Below are 13,121 nucleotides of genomic sequence, written 5' to 3'. Positions count from 1 at the left end.
TAAGACTAAATCTGGTGCTTCTTCTCTCACTTCTTGTGTGTGTGTGTGTGTGTGTGTGCTCACTTCTTGTGTGTGTGTGCATGTGTGTGTGCTCACTTCTTGTGTGTGTGCATGTGTGTGCTCACTTCTTGTGTGTGTGTGCATGTGTGTGTGCGTGCGTGTGTGTGCTCACTTCTTGTGTGTATGTGTGCGTGTGTGTGTGCGTGCGCACACACCCGGGTGCTCGGTCATTCAGTCTTGTCTTTTTGACCCCATGGACTGTAGCCCACTGGGTTCCTCTGTCCATGGGAATTCCCAGGCAAGAGTACTGGAGTCAGTAGCCATTTCTTCCTCCAGGGGATCTTCCCGACCCAGGGATTGAGCCCACATCTCTTGCATCTCCTGCATCTGTAGGCAGATTCTTCACTTCTGCACCACGTGGGAAGACCACAGCACTCCTGACACTGTGCTAATTACCCATCCTAGTAAAAACCATCATCATGAAACACTGTCATCTTGCCTGCTACCCCACTGGGCCCGATGCCCCTTTTTCCTCTGTGCATCTCCAGCTCCCAGCAGAGAGATAGACACTCCTGAGCAGGGTCTACAACATTTGTTGGCTGACAGACTACTTTTCTTATTTGTTTGTAGGCGACTGTATCTTACCCAGGCTGTTGGGCAGAAAGTACCACCTGAAGTGCCTTTGGAGGTGTCAGAAACACATAAAGGTATTATTTTATTGTAATGGTAATTTTTAAAAAAATTTGGCCAACACTTATTGAGGTTCTTATTATGGACAGGCACCTCATAGCCGAGAGCGATTCAGGGGGTAGATACCTGCCAGCTCCTCCACCTTCCTCTTGTCCTTGCAGAGCTGACCCAATCCATCTCCTTTCCTTAGCCCTGTTTTCAAATCAAAGTCACCACGTGTCACAGTGAATGAACTAGAAGCTGGTGAAGAGGGATAGGATGATGTCTATACCAGCATGGTTTGCACTTTGGTTCAGCCAACCAGCCTAAAGGCCAGCATACTCACAGACCCCTGTACGATTATGCTAACTTATTAGCTGATGCAGGGACATGTGCCTTAGCCATGGTTGCTAACAATGGGACTCCCTCTCACTCTGATACCTCGATTCTACATTTCTAATTCTCAAATTCATCTCCTCCTGGAGATTCTCAAAGGACTTTCAAATTCAAAATGTCACAGAGAATACGTGCTATATTTTTATCTGTCCCAAACCTGTACATAATTAATTTCTTCGCAGTCATCCCAGAAAAGTCAGACTCGCAACTTATAGACATAAAAAGCAGAGACGTGTCAAGCATCTCATTTGGGAGCAGTGGTTTTCATCTTAGTCACAAGGACAGCAGACTTGGCCAGCTTCTGAAGATAGATGAAGAAGAGAGTTCAAGCATAGAGTTTGGGGCCTCTGATATGAAATACTTACTGTATGAGGATGAGCAGGATTTCAAGGTAAGATTCATGAGAAGGCATCTTCACTGCTAGAGAAAATGTTGTTTTATTAATTAGTGGAGAAAATTAACCGAAAATATACTGAAAATTTCTATTTGCAAGTTATTAGTAAAAGCGGCCTGCCATTCACGCCTGTTGCTGGATGCTATTTTCACTCTTCCCTTTGCCCAGCGCGCTGCGTCTATGTCTGGATAGAAGTCCATCACCAGTATATGGTATAAGGCAGTACATCTGGGGCTATGTGATAAATTACCTCAAGACTTAGTGGCCTACAACAATAACCATTTATTCTTTTTCAAGGCTTCTGTTGGTTAGGAATTTGGCCAGGTCTTCCATGGACCGTCTTCACTTGAGTTCCGTAGCAGGCGCACCCGCATGCTGGCTGAAGGCTGGGTTTGGGCAGGGAGATCCACCTCTGAGGAGGCTCACCAACCTGGCTGGCCAGGTGATGCTGGTGGAGCTTGGGCCTCAGTTCCTCTCCACATGGGTCTCCTCACAGACACAGGTCTCCTTTATTGTCCCTTTCTTCTGGTATCTGGCTTCTCCCAAGCCATCAGTCCCAGAGACCAAATGTTTCCTATGACGTGGAAATCTTACACCAGCAAGTCCATCATTTTCTATCTGTTGGTGTAGCTACAAATTTCCGCCCAAAGGGAAATAACATAGCTCCTGCATCTTGAAAGAAGGTCAGCATCATATTTTAAGAAAAGCATGGGATAGGACGTGTGTATCAGTGTGACCATCTTTGGAAAGTACAAATGGCCACATAACACCATTAGGCAAGACCTGGATTATCAAGCCTTTTAATTTTAAAACCTTCTTGGTACCTTCCAGCCACTTTCATATCCACCTTTTGCTGTTTTCCTTCCTGGTACTACCAATAACCTTAAAAGTTCTCCTAGAACTTAAAGTCTGATAGGAGAAAGAGTGATTTAGAAAGCAACAGAAACTGAATAAGTCAATAAAAACCATTTTAACTAAGTACAACTCAGTCCTGCTACCATCAAATGACAATTTAAAGACTAAGGTTGCAGATGCTATAGCACTCAAACACCCAGGGTGTTTGAGTATCTTGGTATCAGGACACCTGGCATGTTACAGTGACCTCACACTAGGGGACAACTGCCTACAAAATTCCAAAATTCCACACCATTTGGTTGAGTGAAAGACCTTTTTACTTTTATTTTTGCCTTTATCCATTGAATTTATTTATTTTTCTAAATCCATGTTTTATTTAAGCAAAGTTGAATTACAACATTGCGTTCACTGCTGCTGTACAATAATGTGACTGATATAGATAGGTTCTTTTCCATTATGGCTTATCACAGGATATTAATATAGTTCCCTTTGCTATACAGTAGGACCTTGTTCTTTATTCGTTCTATACATACATGCCAGTTTGCATGTGCTAACCCCAGACTCCCCTTCCTACCCCCTCTGCCACCCCTCACCCCCGTGGCAGCCCCCGGTTTATTCTCTACGTCCCTGATTTTGTGTTGTTTCTGTTTCATAGGCAGGTTCATTTGGGTCATATTTTAGATTCCGCGTATACGTGACATCATATGGTACTTGTCTTTCTCTTTCTGACTTACTTCACTTACTGTTAATATGATAATCTCTAGTCGCATCCGTGTTGCTGCAAATGGGATTATTTTTCTTTTTCACGGCTGAGTAGTATTCCATTGTATATATGTACCGTATCTCCCATATCTGTTTCTCTGCTGATGGACATTTAGGCTAATTCCATGTCTTCCACTATTGTGAATATTGCTGCTATGAACATAGGGGTGCATGTATCTTTCTGAATTATAGTTTTGTCTGGATATATGCCCAGGAGTGGGATTTGCTGAATCACATGATAATTCTATTTTTCGTTTTCTGGGGAACCTCCCTACTAGATTCCACATTGGCTGCACCAACTTGCATTCCTACCAACAATGTAGGAGGGTTCCCTTTTCTCCACACCTTCTCCAGCATTTGCTATCTGTAGACTTTTTAACGATGGCCATTCTGACTGGTATGAGGTGGTACCTTGTTATAATTTTGATTTGCATTTCTCTAATAGTTTGCATTGTTGAGTATCTTTTTGTGTGTCTATCGACCATCTGTATTTCTTCTTTGGAGAAATGTCTCTTTAGGTCTTCTGCCTACTTTTTGATTGGGTTGTTTCATTTTTTTGTTGTCGTGTTGTATGAGCTGTTTGTATATTTTAGAAATTAAGCCCCTGTCAGTCACATCATTTGCAAATATTTTCTCCCATCTGCAGGCTCTTTGTTTTGTTTATGGCTTCCTTTGCTGTGCAGAAGCCTGTAAGTTGAAGTCCCATTTGTTTATTTTCATCTTTATTTCTATGGCCTTGGGAGACTGACCTAAGAAAACACTGGTACAGTTTATGTCAGGGAATGTTTTGCTTATGTTCTCTTCTAAGACCTTCTTACTTTCCATGGAAGTTCTTGATGTGGTGAAAATGGTATTGTATTGCTATGGACTTAACTGTGTTCCTGCCCCCCACTCCAAATCATATGTTGAAAGCCCTAACTCCTATTGTGGCTGTATCTGGAGATGGGGGCTTTAGGAGGTAATTAAGGTTATATGAGGTCATAAAGGTCCTAATTTGATAGGACTGTGACCTTATAAGAAGAGGTTTTGCTTTGTGAGACACTGTGAGAAGGCAGCCATCTGCAAAGGGGCTCTCACCGAAACCCAATCATGCTGGCCCCCTGACCTTGGACTTCCAGCCTCCAGGACTGTGAGAAATAAAGTCCTGCTGTTTCAGTCGGTCAGTCTGTGGTATTTTGCTGTAGCAGCTCAAGCAGACTAATATGGGGTTTCACTTCAGAATCCTGCTCTAGACAGTTCTGAAATATATGGTACATTTCCACTAATTTGCTTTTCTTCTCTCATGCATTTATTGCAGCTCTAGAATTGTGTATTTTAAAAGTCAAATACAGTTATATGCATTTTTGAGCAACAAAACATTGCCTTCCTTTTCCATTCTTTGATTCTCCTAAATTCTTATAAATGTCTATTGATAACCTCACAACATGCCAAGTACTTGTTAGATGCTTGAGAATTTAAAGGGGAGAACAGGAAGAAGTATAGTCTCAAGATGCCCGTGTGGCAGGCCCTACTCTAAATCACATGTTGCTAGTAGAAAGCAGGTAAGACAATCGCTGACTACTGTTCAGGGGGAATGCATACCTCTGTCTCCGTGACCAGTCTTGTGCCCCAGCACTTGGTACACATCCTGGCACACAGTGGGCACTTGGGAAAGGTTTGCTGAAGTGTTGAAGGAGTTCAAAAGGAGGAGGTATGACTTGGAGAAGCTTTCGAAAGGAAGGCACACATTGAACAGGGCTGGAGCTGTTTCAACCCAGTTTGGGGTTAGCTGTGGAATTTCATATCAATTAGACTTCCCATTCTGTTTGTTGATATGTTAAACTGTATTTAGTTTGGCAGAATGTGGTAAGCTTTATACCTACAGTAGATCCTGTGAAGTGTGTAAAACTCATATGGATTTGCTCAGTATTAAGATATTCATTGTCAAAGATGTTAGCAGATCTGTCCCTTTGATTGTGAATAATATAGAAAACTCTGCTGTGGTTATATCCTGGCCAGCAGAGGGCTATATAAATGCAGCCAATACTTTATTTTACCGATTAAAGAGCTTGTAGAGGATATATCTCCCTACTCTATTGATGCCTCCCAACTCCCCCCACCCTGCCACCCCGACCCACTGCCCAAGTCCCCAAGACACAAGCCTTCTATAGCCTTGCTGCCTGCTCTTTGGGGGATCTTGCCTACCATGACCCAGTGGGTGTATACGTTTACTGAGTTTTTTATTTATGGTAGCTCTTATTTTTCACATGTTATACAGCATTCAGACAATTAGGACACAATGTAATCTGCCAGATAAAGGCCAACTATAATAGATAAAACCTGACTGCCAAAGGCTGGTAACTTGCTAAATAACCTCTCCTGTCTCCTCTGTGTCTGTTCACCACAGGATCATGTAAACCTGGGCCCCCTGGAAGTGAAGCTCATGACTGTGGAGAGCAAGAAAATGACCATCCACTTCCAAGAGAAGGAAACTCCAGTCAAATTCTATGAAGATGTCAGGAGCCCAGAAAGCCACATCACGTATAAAATGATGAAGTCTTTTCTCTAAAACTGAAAAGTGAAAACAATTTCCTGTATGTTTCTTTTGGGAACTGAGGTGTATCAGTTGCCCATTTTATTTACACTTTGGTCCATTTTTAAAGCAGTGAATATTTCTAAAGGTCATAATTACAATTAAAATCAAAATTCCGAGTATTCAGCTATTCATTTACTTGCATGGCCTGAGAGACAAAAATGAAAGTACACTTCATATTTCAAGCGTTCAGGAGCATAACAGTGGACCAAGATGGTCCCCTAGGGTGCTTACCACTTAGACCTTTACCGATTGATCTAGAATACCCATATGAAATAGTTCATTTAGAAATTTTCCGAGGAAAATTCAGAGGTTTGCATAGCACTGACTATACATCTTTCCCACCCAGAGGGTGCTGGATGATAGCCAGTTCACAGTTCAAGTCCACTCTTCTTTACCCTGACATGATGTATAATGAATATGACACATTTTATAAGCCCATTTGAGGATGGTAGTTTGTTTTGTGGAAATAGTCCATCAGTCGGGAGGTCCAGGGCTTCCCTGGTAGTCCAGTGGTTAAGAATCTGCCTCGCAATGCAGGGGACACAAGTTCAGTGCTTGGCCGGGGAGGATCCCACAGGCTGCAGAGCAACTGGGCCCGTGTGCCACAACTACTGAGCCTGCACTCTCGAGCCCTGGACCCGAACTACTGAAGCTCGTGCGCCTGAGCCAGTGCTCGGCCACAAGAAGACACTGCAGCGAGAAGCCCAGCACACTGCAGCGAGAGAGCAGCCCCCAGCCAAGAAAAGCCAGAAACCAAGGCCAGTGCAGCCAAAGATAAACATACGGGAAAAAGGATTGAAAATAGGGGGGTCCGTCTCCCGTCAGCGGTATCAGATCTAGACTTCTGAGGCCCCTTCCAAGGCCCTCGTTACTTCCCTGTTATTGGTACCACAAGGCAAGGACACTCTGACTGTACCCGAATTTGACACTGGCATTTCATTTTAAAGCTACTTCTGCTTGTAAAGCTTTTTACAAGAAACACATTTTAAATATAAGGCCACAGATAGATTGACCAAACATTAACCAAAAGGAAGGCGGTATGACCAAACTATTAAAGTAGACTTTAAGGTAAGAAGTGTTAAGAAAAAGAGAAAATGAAGCAAAGTATGTCATGATAATAAGCAGATTAATTCATCAGGATGACATAACAATTCTAAATAATAACATAATCTCAAAATATATAAAGCCAAATTTACCAAACTAAAAAGCAATATGGTAAACCTTATGCTATGTATATTTTACCAAAATAAAAAACCAAAAAAGGCAGAAACAAATTCCAAGTCAAGCTTGAAGATCTTATCACACCTCTCTCAGTAACTAATAGACAAAAACAAAACAAAATAAAAAACACCCAAATCATGAAGGATTTAAAAAGGTGAACAACTGTAGAATACACATATTTTTCAAATGTACACAAAATATTTACAAAAATAGACTGTATCCTGGGCCATAAAAAGTGGCAACAAATATTCAAAAAGCTGAAAGGCGTAAACAGTTCTCTGACCACAGCAGAAAATAACTAACACAACAACAATAACAAAAAACTATAATTTTCAAGTAAGCAAGATACTTCTGAAAAAGCTATAGGTGAAAGAAGAAATCACAAGGAAAAATACTTTTAATTATAATGAAAAATATGACATCAAAACTTGTAACTCCAGGTAAATGTTGTTTAAAGGGAAATTTATAACCTTAGTTCAGTTCAGTCGCTTGGTCACGTCTGACTTTTTGTGACCCCATGGACTGCAGCTCACCAGGCTTCCCTGTCTATCACCAACTCCCGGAGCTTACGTTTATATATTAAAAATAAGAAAGGTTGAAAGTTCAATCATCTGTTCCTTTTCAAAAATCTTAAAAAAGAAAGCAGCAAAAATAAGCCTAAAGAAAGTAGAAGAAAGGAAATAAAGGGCAGAAATTAATTATATAGAAAGTAGATGTATAAAAGAGAAAATCAATAAAGCCAAAAGGGTTAATTAAAAGTGATAACCACCAGTAAGACTAGCCAAAAAAGAGAGAAAATAAATGAAAAAAAAAAAGAGACATCACTATAGGATTACAGACATGATTAAAAAGTCAAGAAGAAATTAAGGGGGAAAAAAACCTTTCCCAATAAATTTGACAATTTATATTAAATGGAAAAATTTCTTGAAAAACAGGATGAAATAAAAATTCTGAGTAGGCCTTGATCTGTTTTAACAAATCAAATCTATATTTTAAATTTTTTCAAAGCCAGCTGGCTTGCTTTACTGGTGAATTTCCCCAAACATTTCAGAAAGACATAATATCAAACATACATAAAATCTTTCAGAGAACAGAGAAAAAAGAAACACTTCCAAAGTACTCTATGAGGTCACTATAATCCTAATATCAAAAGCTGGTAATATCATTTCAGGAAGAGAAAATTAAAGGCCAATATCTCTCATGAATATAGATGCAAAATCATTCAAAAAATATTAGTTTATTGAATCTAGCAATATATAACAATAAATAATATTTCATGAATAAAGAAAGCAAGGTTGACTTAATATTCAAAAATCAGAGTGGAAACATGAACAAGATCAATGTCAGTCCCTTGGTTGTTACATTGTACTACATTCTGAAAAAAACGCTTATTTTGAGGGAAATGGAGAAAAAGCCTGTGTGATCTGTTTGTATTATTTTCTACAATTGCATGTGAATCTACAGTTGTCTCAAAACAAAAAAATTAAGGGTATAATGAACAGAACATAGGTGGTAGCTCATATGATCATCTTAGTAGGTACAGCGTTTGCTAAAATTCAGTACTGTGATAAAAATTTATAGCAATATGATAAAGCTCTTAGCAAACAAGGAGTATCTTTTTAAATAAACACCTAGAGCTAATATTGTACTTAATAGTGAAATATTAAACATTTTCCTACTGAGGTCAGGAATAAGACATATATATCCATCATCATGCTTGTATTCAACAGTGTTGACTAGAACACTAAAGTGTTCTAACCCATCCAATAAAAGGCAAGAAAAAGAAATTAAAAATATAGAGATTAGAAATAAAGAAGCAAATTATCTTACTTACAGATATCAAGTTTTGTATATAGATAATGCAAAGTATTTTACAAAGTAGTAGAATTTACAAGTGAGTTTAGCAAGGTCACAGCATACAAGGTCAGTAGAGATCTAATGTATTTCTTTATACTAGCAACAAACAATTGGCAACAATAAAATACAATAGCATCAAAACATCAAATATCAAGGAATCCTTGTAATGAAATATAAGCCAAATTTCTATACTGAAGACAAACGTTGTTGAGATAAAAGACTTAAATGGAATAAATATATACATGATTATCATGAAGTGGAAGATTCAAAATAGTTAAGAAGCCTGTTCTTTCCAACTTGATCTGTAGACTCAGTGAATCCAGATCAAAATTAAAGCATTTTTTATAGAAGTTAACAAGTTGTTTCTGACATTATTATGGAAATTTATAACATGGCAAAAGACCTACATTAGCCAAGACGATCTTGAAGAAAAGCAACAAACTCTAGCACTTAACAGAACCAAACTGCAAGACCTCGTATAACATTTCATTAGTTAAGACAGCACCCCAGGGGTCCAAGGATGAAGAATAAGTCCAGTGGAACTAGAAACAAGTCCACACATTTATAGTCACTTGATTTCTGCAAAGATACCACTACAATTCAGTTAGGGGGTGTGGTCTTTTTAATATTAATAATAAATGATGCTGAGGCAACTGTATGGCAAAAAATAAACCTTAACTCTTACCTCCTGCCGTAAGTAAAAATCAGCTCAAAGTGGACCAGAGACCTAAATATGGAAGGTAAAACAATAAAGCTTTTAGTAGAAAATAAAAGAATATCTTCATGTCCCCCTGTGCACATCCAATGGATCCACAAAACCTATGCTTGAAATGTTAAATGACATTGGTACATGGGTATACGTGGATTTAGCAATGTTCCGAAGGGTCCCACCAAGCCTACTGTTCCCTAAATCAACCACCCTCCTGGGAAAAATAGAAGTCATAATAGAAAATAACTCATCATAAAAAGATTGATAAATTTCATTTTATTATACAATTTTTACCTATGGTCAATTCATGTTGATGTGTGACAGGAAACAACAAAATTCTGTAAAGCAATTATATTTCAATTAAAAATAAATATTAAAAAATATCTTTTTCATTAAATGGCACTGTTAAGAGTCAAAAGGCAAGCCACATACTGGGAGAATATATTTCCTATACATATATCTAACAAAAAAATCATATCCAAAATATATAAAGAACTTGTACAAATCAATAGAAAAAAAGACTTGAACAGACACTTCACAGAACAGTATATATCTAAATAACTAAAAAGGAGATTAACATGATTAGTAATGAGGGAAAAGCAAATTAAAACCAAAAGGAGATTAACACTATTAGTAATGAGGGAAAAGCAAATTAAAACCACAATATTACACACCCACTAGAATGGCGAAAATTTTACTAAATTTTACTAAAGTTGAAATGAGTAAATATTGATAAGGGTACAGATTTGAACTCCTCATAGTTATCGATGCTTCCCAGGTGGCTCAGTGGCAAAGAATCCGCCTGCCAGTGCAGGAGATGCAGAAGACGTGGGTTTGATCCCTGGGTCGGGAAGATCCCCTGGAGGAGGGCATGGCGACCCACTCCAGTATTCTTGCCTGAAGAATCCCACGGACAGAGGAGCCAGGTGGGCCACAGTCCACAGCGTGGCAAAGAGTCGGACACGACTGAGCACTGCGACCGCCCAGTTTGTGATAGGAGCATAAGCTGGCACGAACACCTTGGAAGAACACATATGTGTGTGTATATATATACATATACATACAAACACACATACACACACATTACAATCCAGCAATTTCACTCTTACCGTAACATGGAACAGGAACAAGTGCTTATGCTTACCAGGAGACATGCAAAAGAACGTTCCTAACAGCTTTACTGATAATTGCCAAAAACTTGAAACAACCCAAATGACTATCAGCAGTAGATGTAAGTAAATTGTGCTGTATTCACTCAGTTGAGTAAATAGCAGTGAAAGAATAAACTTCCATATGTAGCTATTAATATAGAGATCAATCTTATAGGCATAACATCGAAGTGAAAGAAGGCAGATAGCAAAGAGCATATCCAGTATGACTTCATTTACACAACATTCAAAAACAGGACAAGCATGCTAACCTTGATGACAGAAGAGAGGTTACTTCTGTGGTGAAGAAGGATGAAAAGGTACATAAAGGAGTTTTCTGCTCATTTTAATGAATGGCAGTTAACATGGATGTGTTCACTTTGCAAACATTCATCATGCAAGACACTTAAGATTTGTGTGCTAGATTGATATGTTGTATAATTCAAAAAGATTTTTTTAAAAAGGGACCCCCTAAATAACCATATTCCAATCTATTTCATGAACTGACAGAGTGAATGGCAGCAAGACTTTCCTGACAGGAAGACAGAATTCTTTGTTAGGACAGTCTCTGAAAGGTCAAGAGAAACAGAGATGTCCTTGAAAAAGTTAATAATAATATGGAGTGAACTTGCCAATTTCCTTTTTGCGAAAAAAAGGTAAACTTTTTATAGATAAGATTTATCTTTACATTTCTGGAGGAGGAGGAAAAAAAAAACTGACTGACCTTCCCCTGGGACAAACCAAAGAGCTTCCGGTAACTAACAAATATAGCCTGTGTGACAGCTCACTGGTTTCAGGAGGTCAGCAGAAACTGACGTTGTTTTTCTCTCACACTTGGAAAGTTCAGACCATGAGATTATTAAAACAAGCCAGGCATAACATGGTAGGATTCCAGCATTAATTTCTTAGTTGTGGCAGCTTCTCCTTCACAATGTGAATTTGAATCAGAAGAAAACATCAAATGACTAAAACTCCTGTTTGCTGCCAAGATGCCAGAGTAGAAAAGACATTCTTTGGAAAAAGAAAGGGAAGAATGTTATTTTATTCTGTTAATATCATTTTTGTGTATCTGTTTAGACTTTGCAGATAGTGGTATCTCTAAAACACATCTGGATCTTCCTAACAACCCAGATTCTTAACAGCTTAATGTGGTAGCTTTCTTAGATGACTACATTACAAAGCAAATCTCAATAAAGTTGTGAATTCCTATCACTCTTAACTATTCAACAAGACATTTATTAAACGAGCCCTGCATCCAGGCACTGTGTGTATAGGACATTAGAGAAAGAAAGTGAAATGTTAGTTGCGCAGTCGTGTCTGACTCTTTGCGACCCCATGGACTGCAGCCCGCCAGGCTCCTCTGTCCTTGGAATTCTCCAGGCAGGAATACTGGAGTGGGTTGCCATTCCCTTCGCCAAGGGATCTTCCCAACTCAGGGATCAAACCCGTGTCCCCCTCATTGCAGGCAGATACTTTGCCACTGAGCCACCAAGGAAATTCCTGCATAGGACATTAGGGAGGCAAAATAAAATTGCCCCTTTCCTCAAGTTATTCATCACCCAGTAAAAGTGTCTGACAGGCAAAGGAGCCTCTCTGGGTTGGTACAAACTGCTCTCACTCTTGAACTCTAACCGCAGAGAATGAAGAAAGGAAAGTAGAAGATGGCGGAACAGGATATTGTAGGTGGTCGGGTGCTTGTGTTTAACTCAAAATATTCAATTTTTAACACCTACAGCAGTAGGTTTGGAAAAGAAACAAGATGAGTTTTGGAGAATTTTTTGTAGGTTTCAGAGTAAACAAGCATGTGAGTTTTCTAAGCTGCCTTTCAAGATTGGGGAAGTAGGGACTGGGTGGTGGCAGCTTTAGCAACAGGCTGAGTTCTTGTGGCCCAGGAATGAGATAAGTTTGAAGAAATAAGAAGGTGTGAAGAGACAGTGGAGTATGGAACCAGGCTGGCTGCCTTGAACCTTGAGTAGTCACCTTCACTTCTTTCAAGCCTGGTGTCCTCATCGTATTACATGGAACCTAATTCCTGTATTGCAGGATTGATTCAAGGACTACGGAGAGTGCCTGTACCCTGCACACAGTAAAAATGCAATGCATGGCAGTTGAAATGATAACTGACATTTAATAGCAGTCTCTGGGAGGAAGGCTCTAGACGCCGGCCAGTTGCAGCATATCTGCCCAAGGTGCAGAGAGAGTGCCTGTGTCTGATCCATCACATGCTGGAACGCACCGACAAAGCTCTGATGACCGCTGGGCCCTGAACGCTTGCAGCAAGGGGCTCCCTCTGTCCTGAGGTTGTTACTAAACCAAATTTGGGTCCGCTCACCTCGGTGCAGTAAAGCCAATCAGCTAACACTGGGCTGTGATGAAGTGAAGTACAGGGCCAAACAAGAAGATGGGCAGCTAACGCTCAAGAGACTCACATTCCCTGATAGCTTTCAGGAAAGGTTTTAAGAGAGGGTTAGGGACAGGGTTGCGGGGTTTGTGACCAGCTTGTGGACATTCTTCTGATGGGTTGTTGGGATGGTG

General features: G+C 39.7%; 1 protein-coding gene across 1 annotated transcript in view; it reads left to right on the top strand.

Moving 5' to 3' along the window:
• Nucleotides 1-12,797, top strand: part of CCDC83 (coiled-coil domain containing 83) — a 58,451-nt gene extending 45,654 nt beyond the window's left edge. Inside the window, 3 exon segments of the mRNA XM_027959747.3 lie at nt 567-707; nt 1,248-1,456; nt 5,463-12,797. Coding sequence (XP_027815548.2) covers nt 567-707; nt 1,248-1,456; nt 5,463-5,624 — 512 coding nt within the window. The 3' untranslated portion in view covers nt 5,625-12,797.
• Nucleotides 12,798-13,121: the final 324 nt, after the last annotated feature.

Source organism: Ovis aries, chromosome 21 (genome assembly GCF_016772045.2).
Source record: "Ovis aries strain OAR_USU_Benz2616 breed Rambouillet chromosome 21, ARS-UI_Ramb_v3.0, whole genome shotgun sequence".
Classification (NCBI taxonomy): Eukaryota; Metazoa; Chordata; class Mammalia; order Artiodactyla; family Bovidae; genus Ovis; species Ovis aries.
Note: the sequence above shows the minus strand (reverse complement) of the source record. Positions and strands in the feature narration are given on the sequence as shown.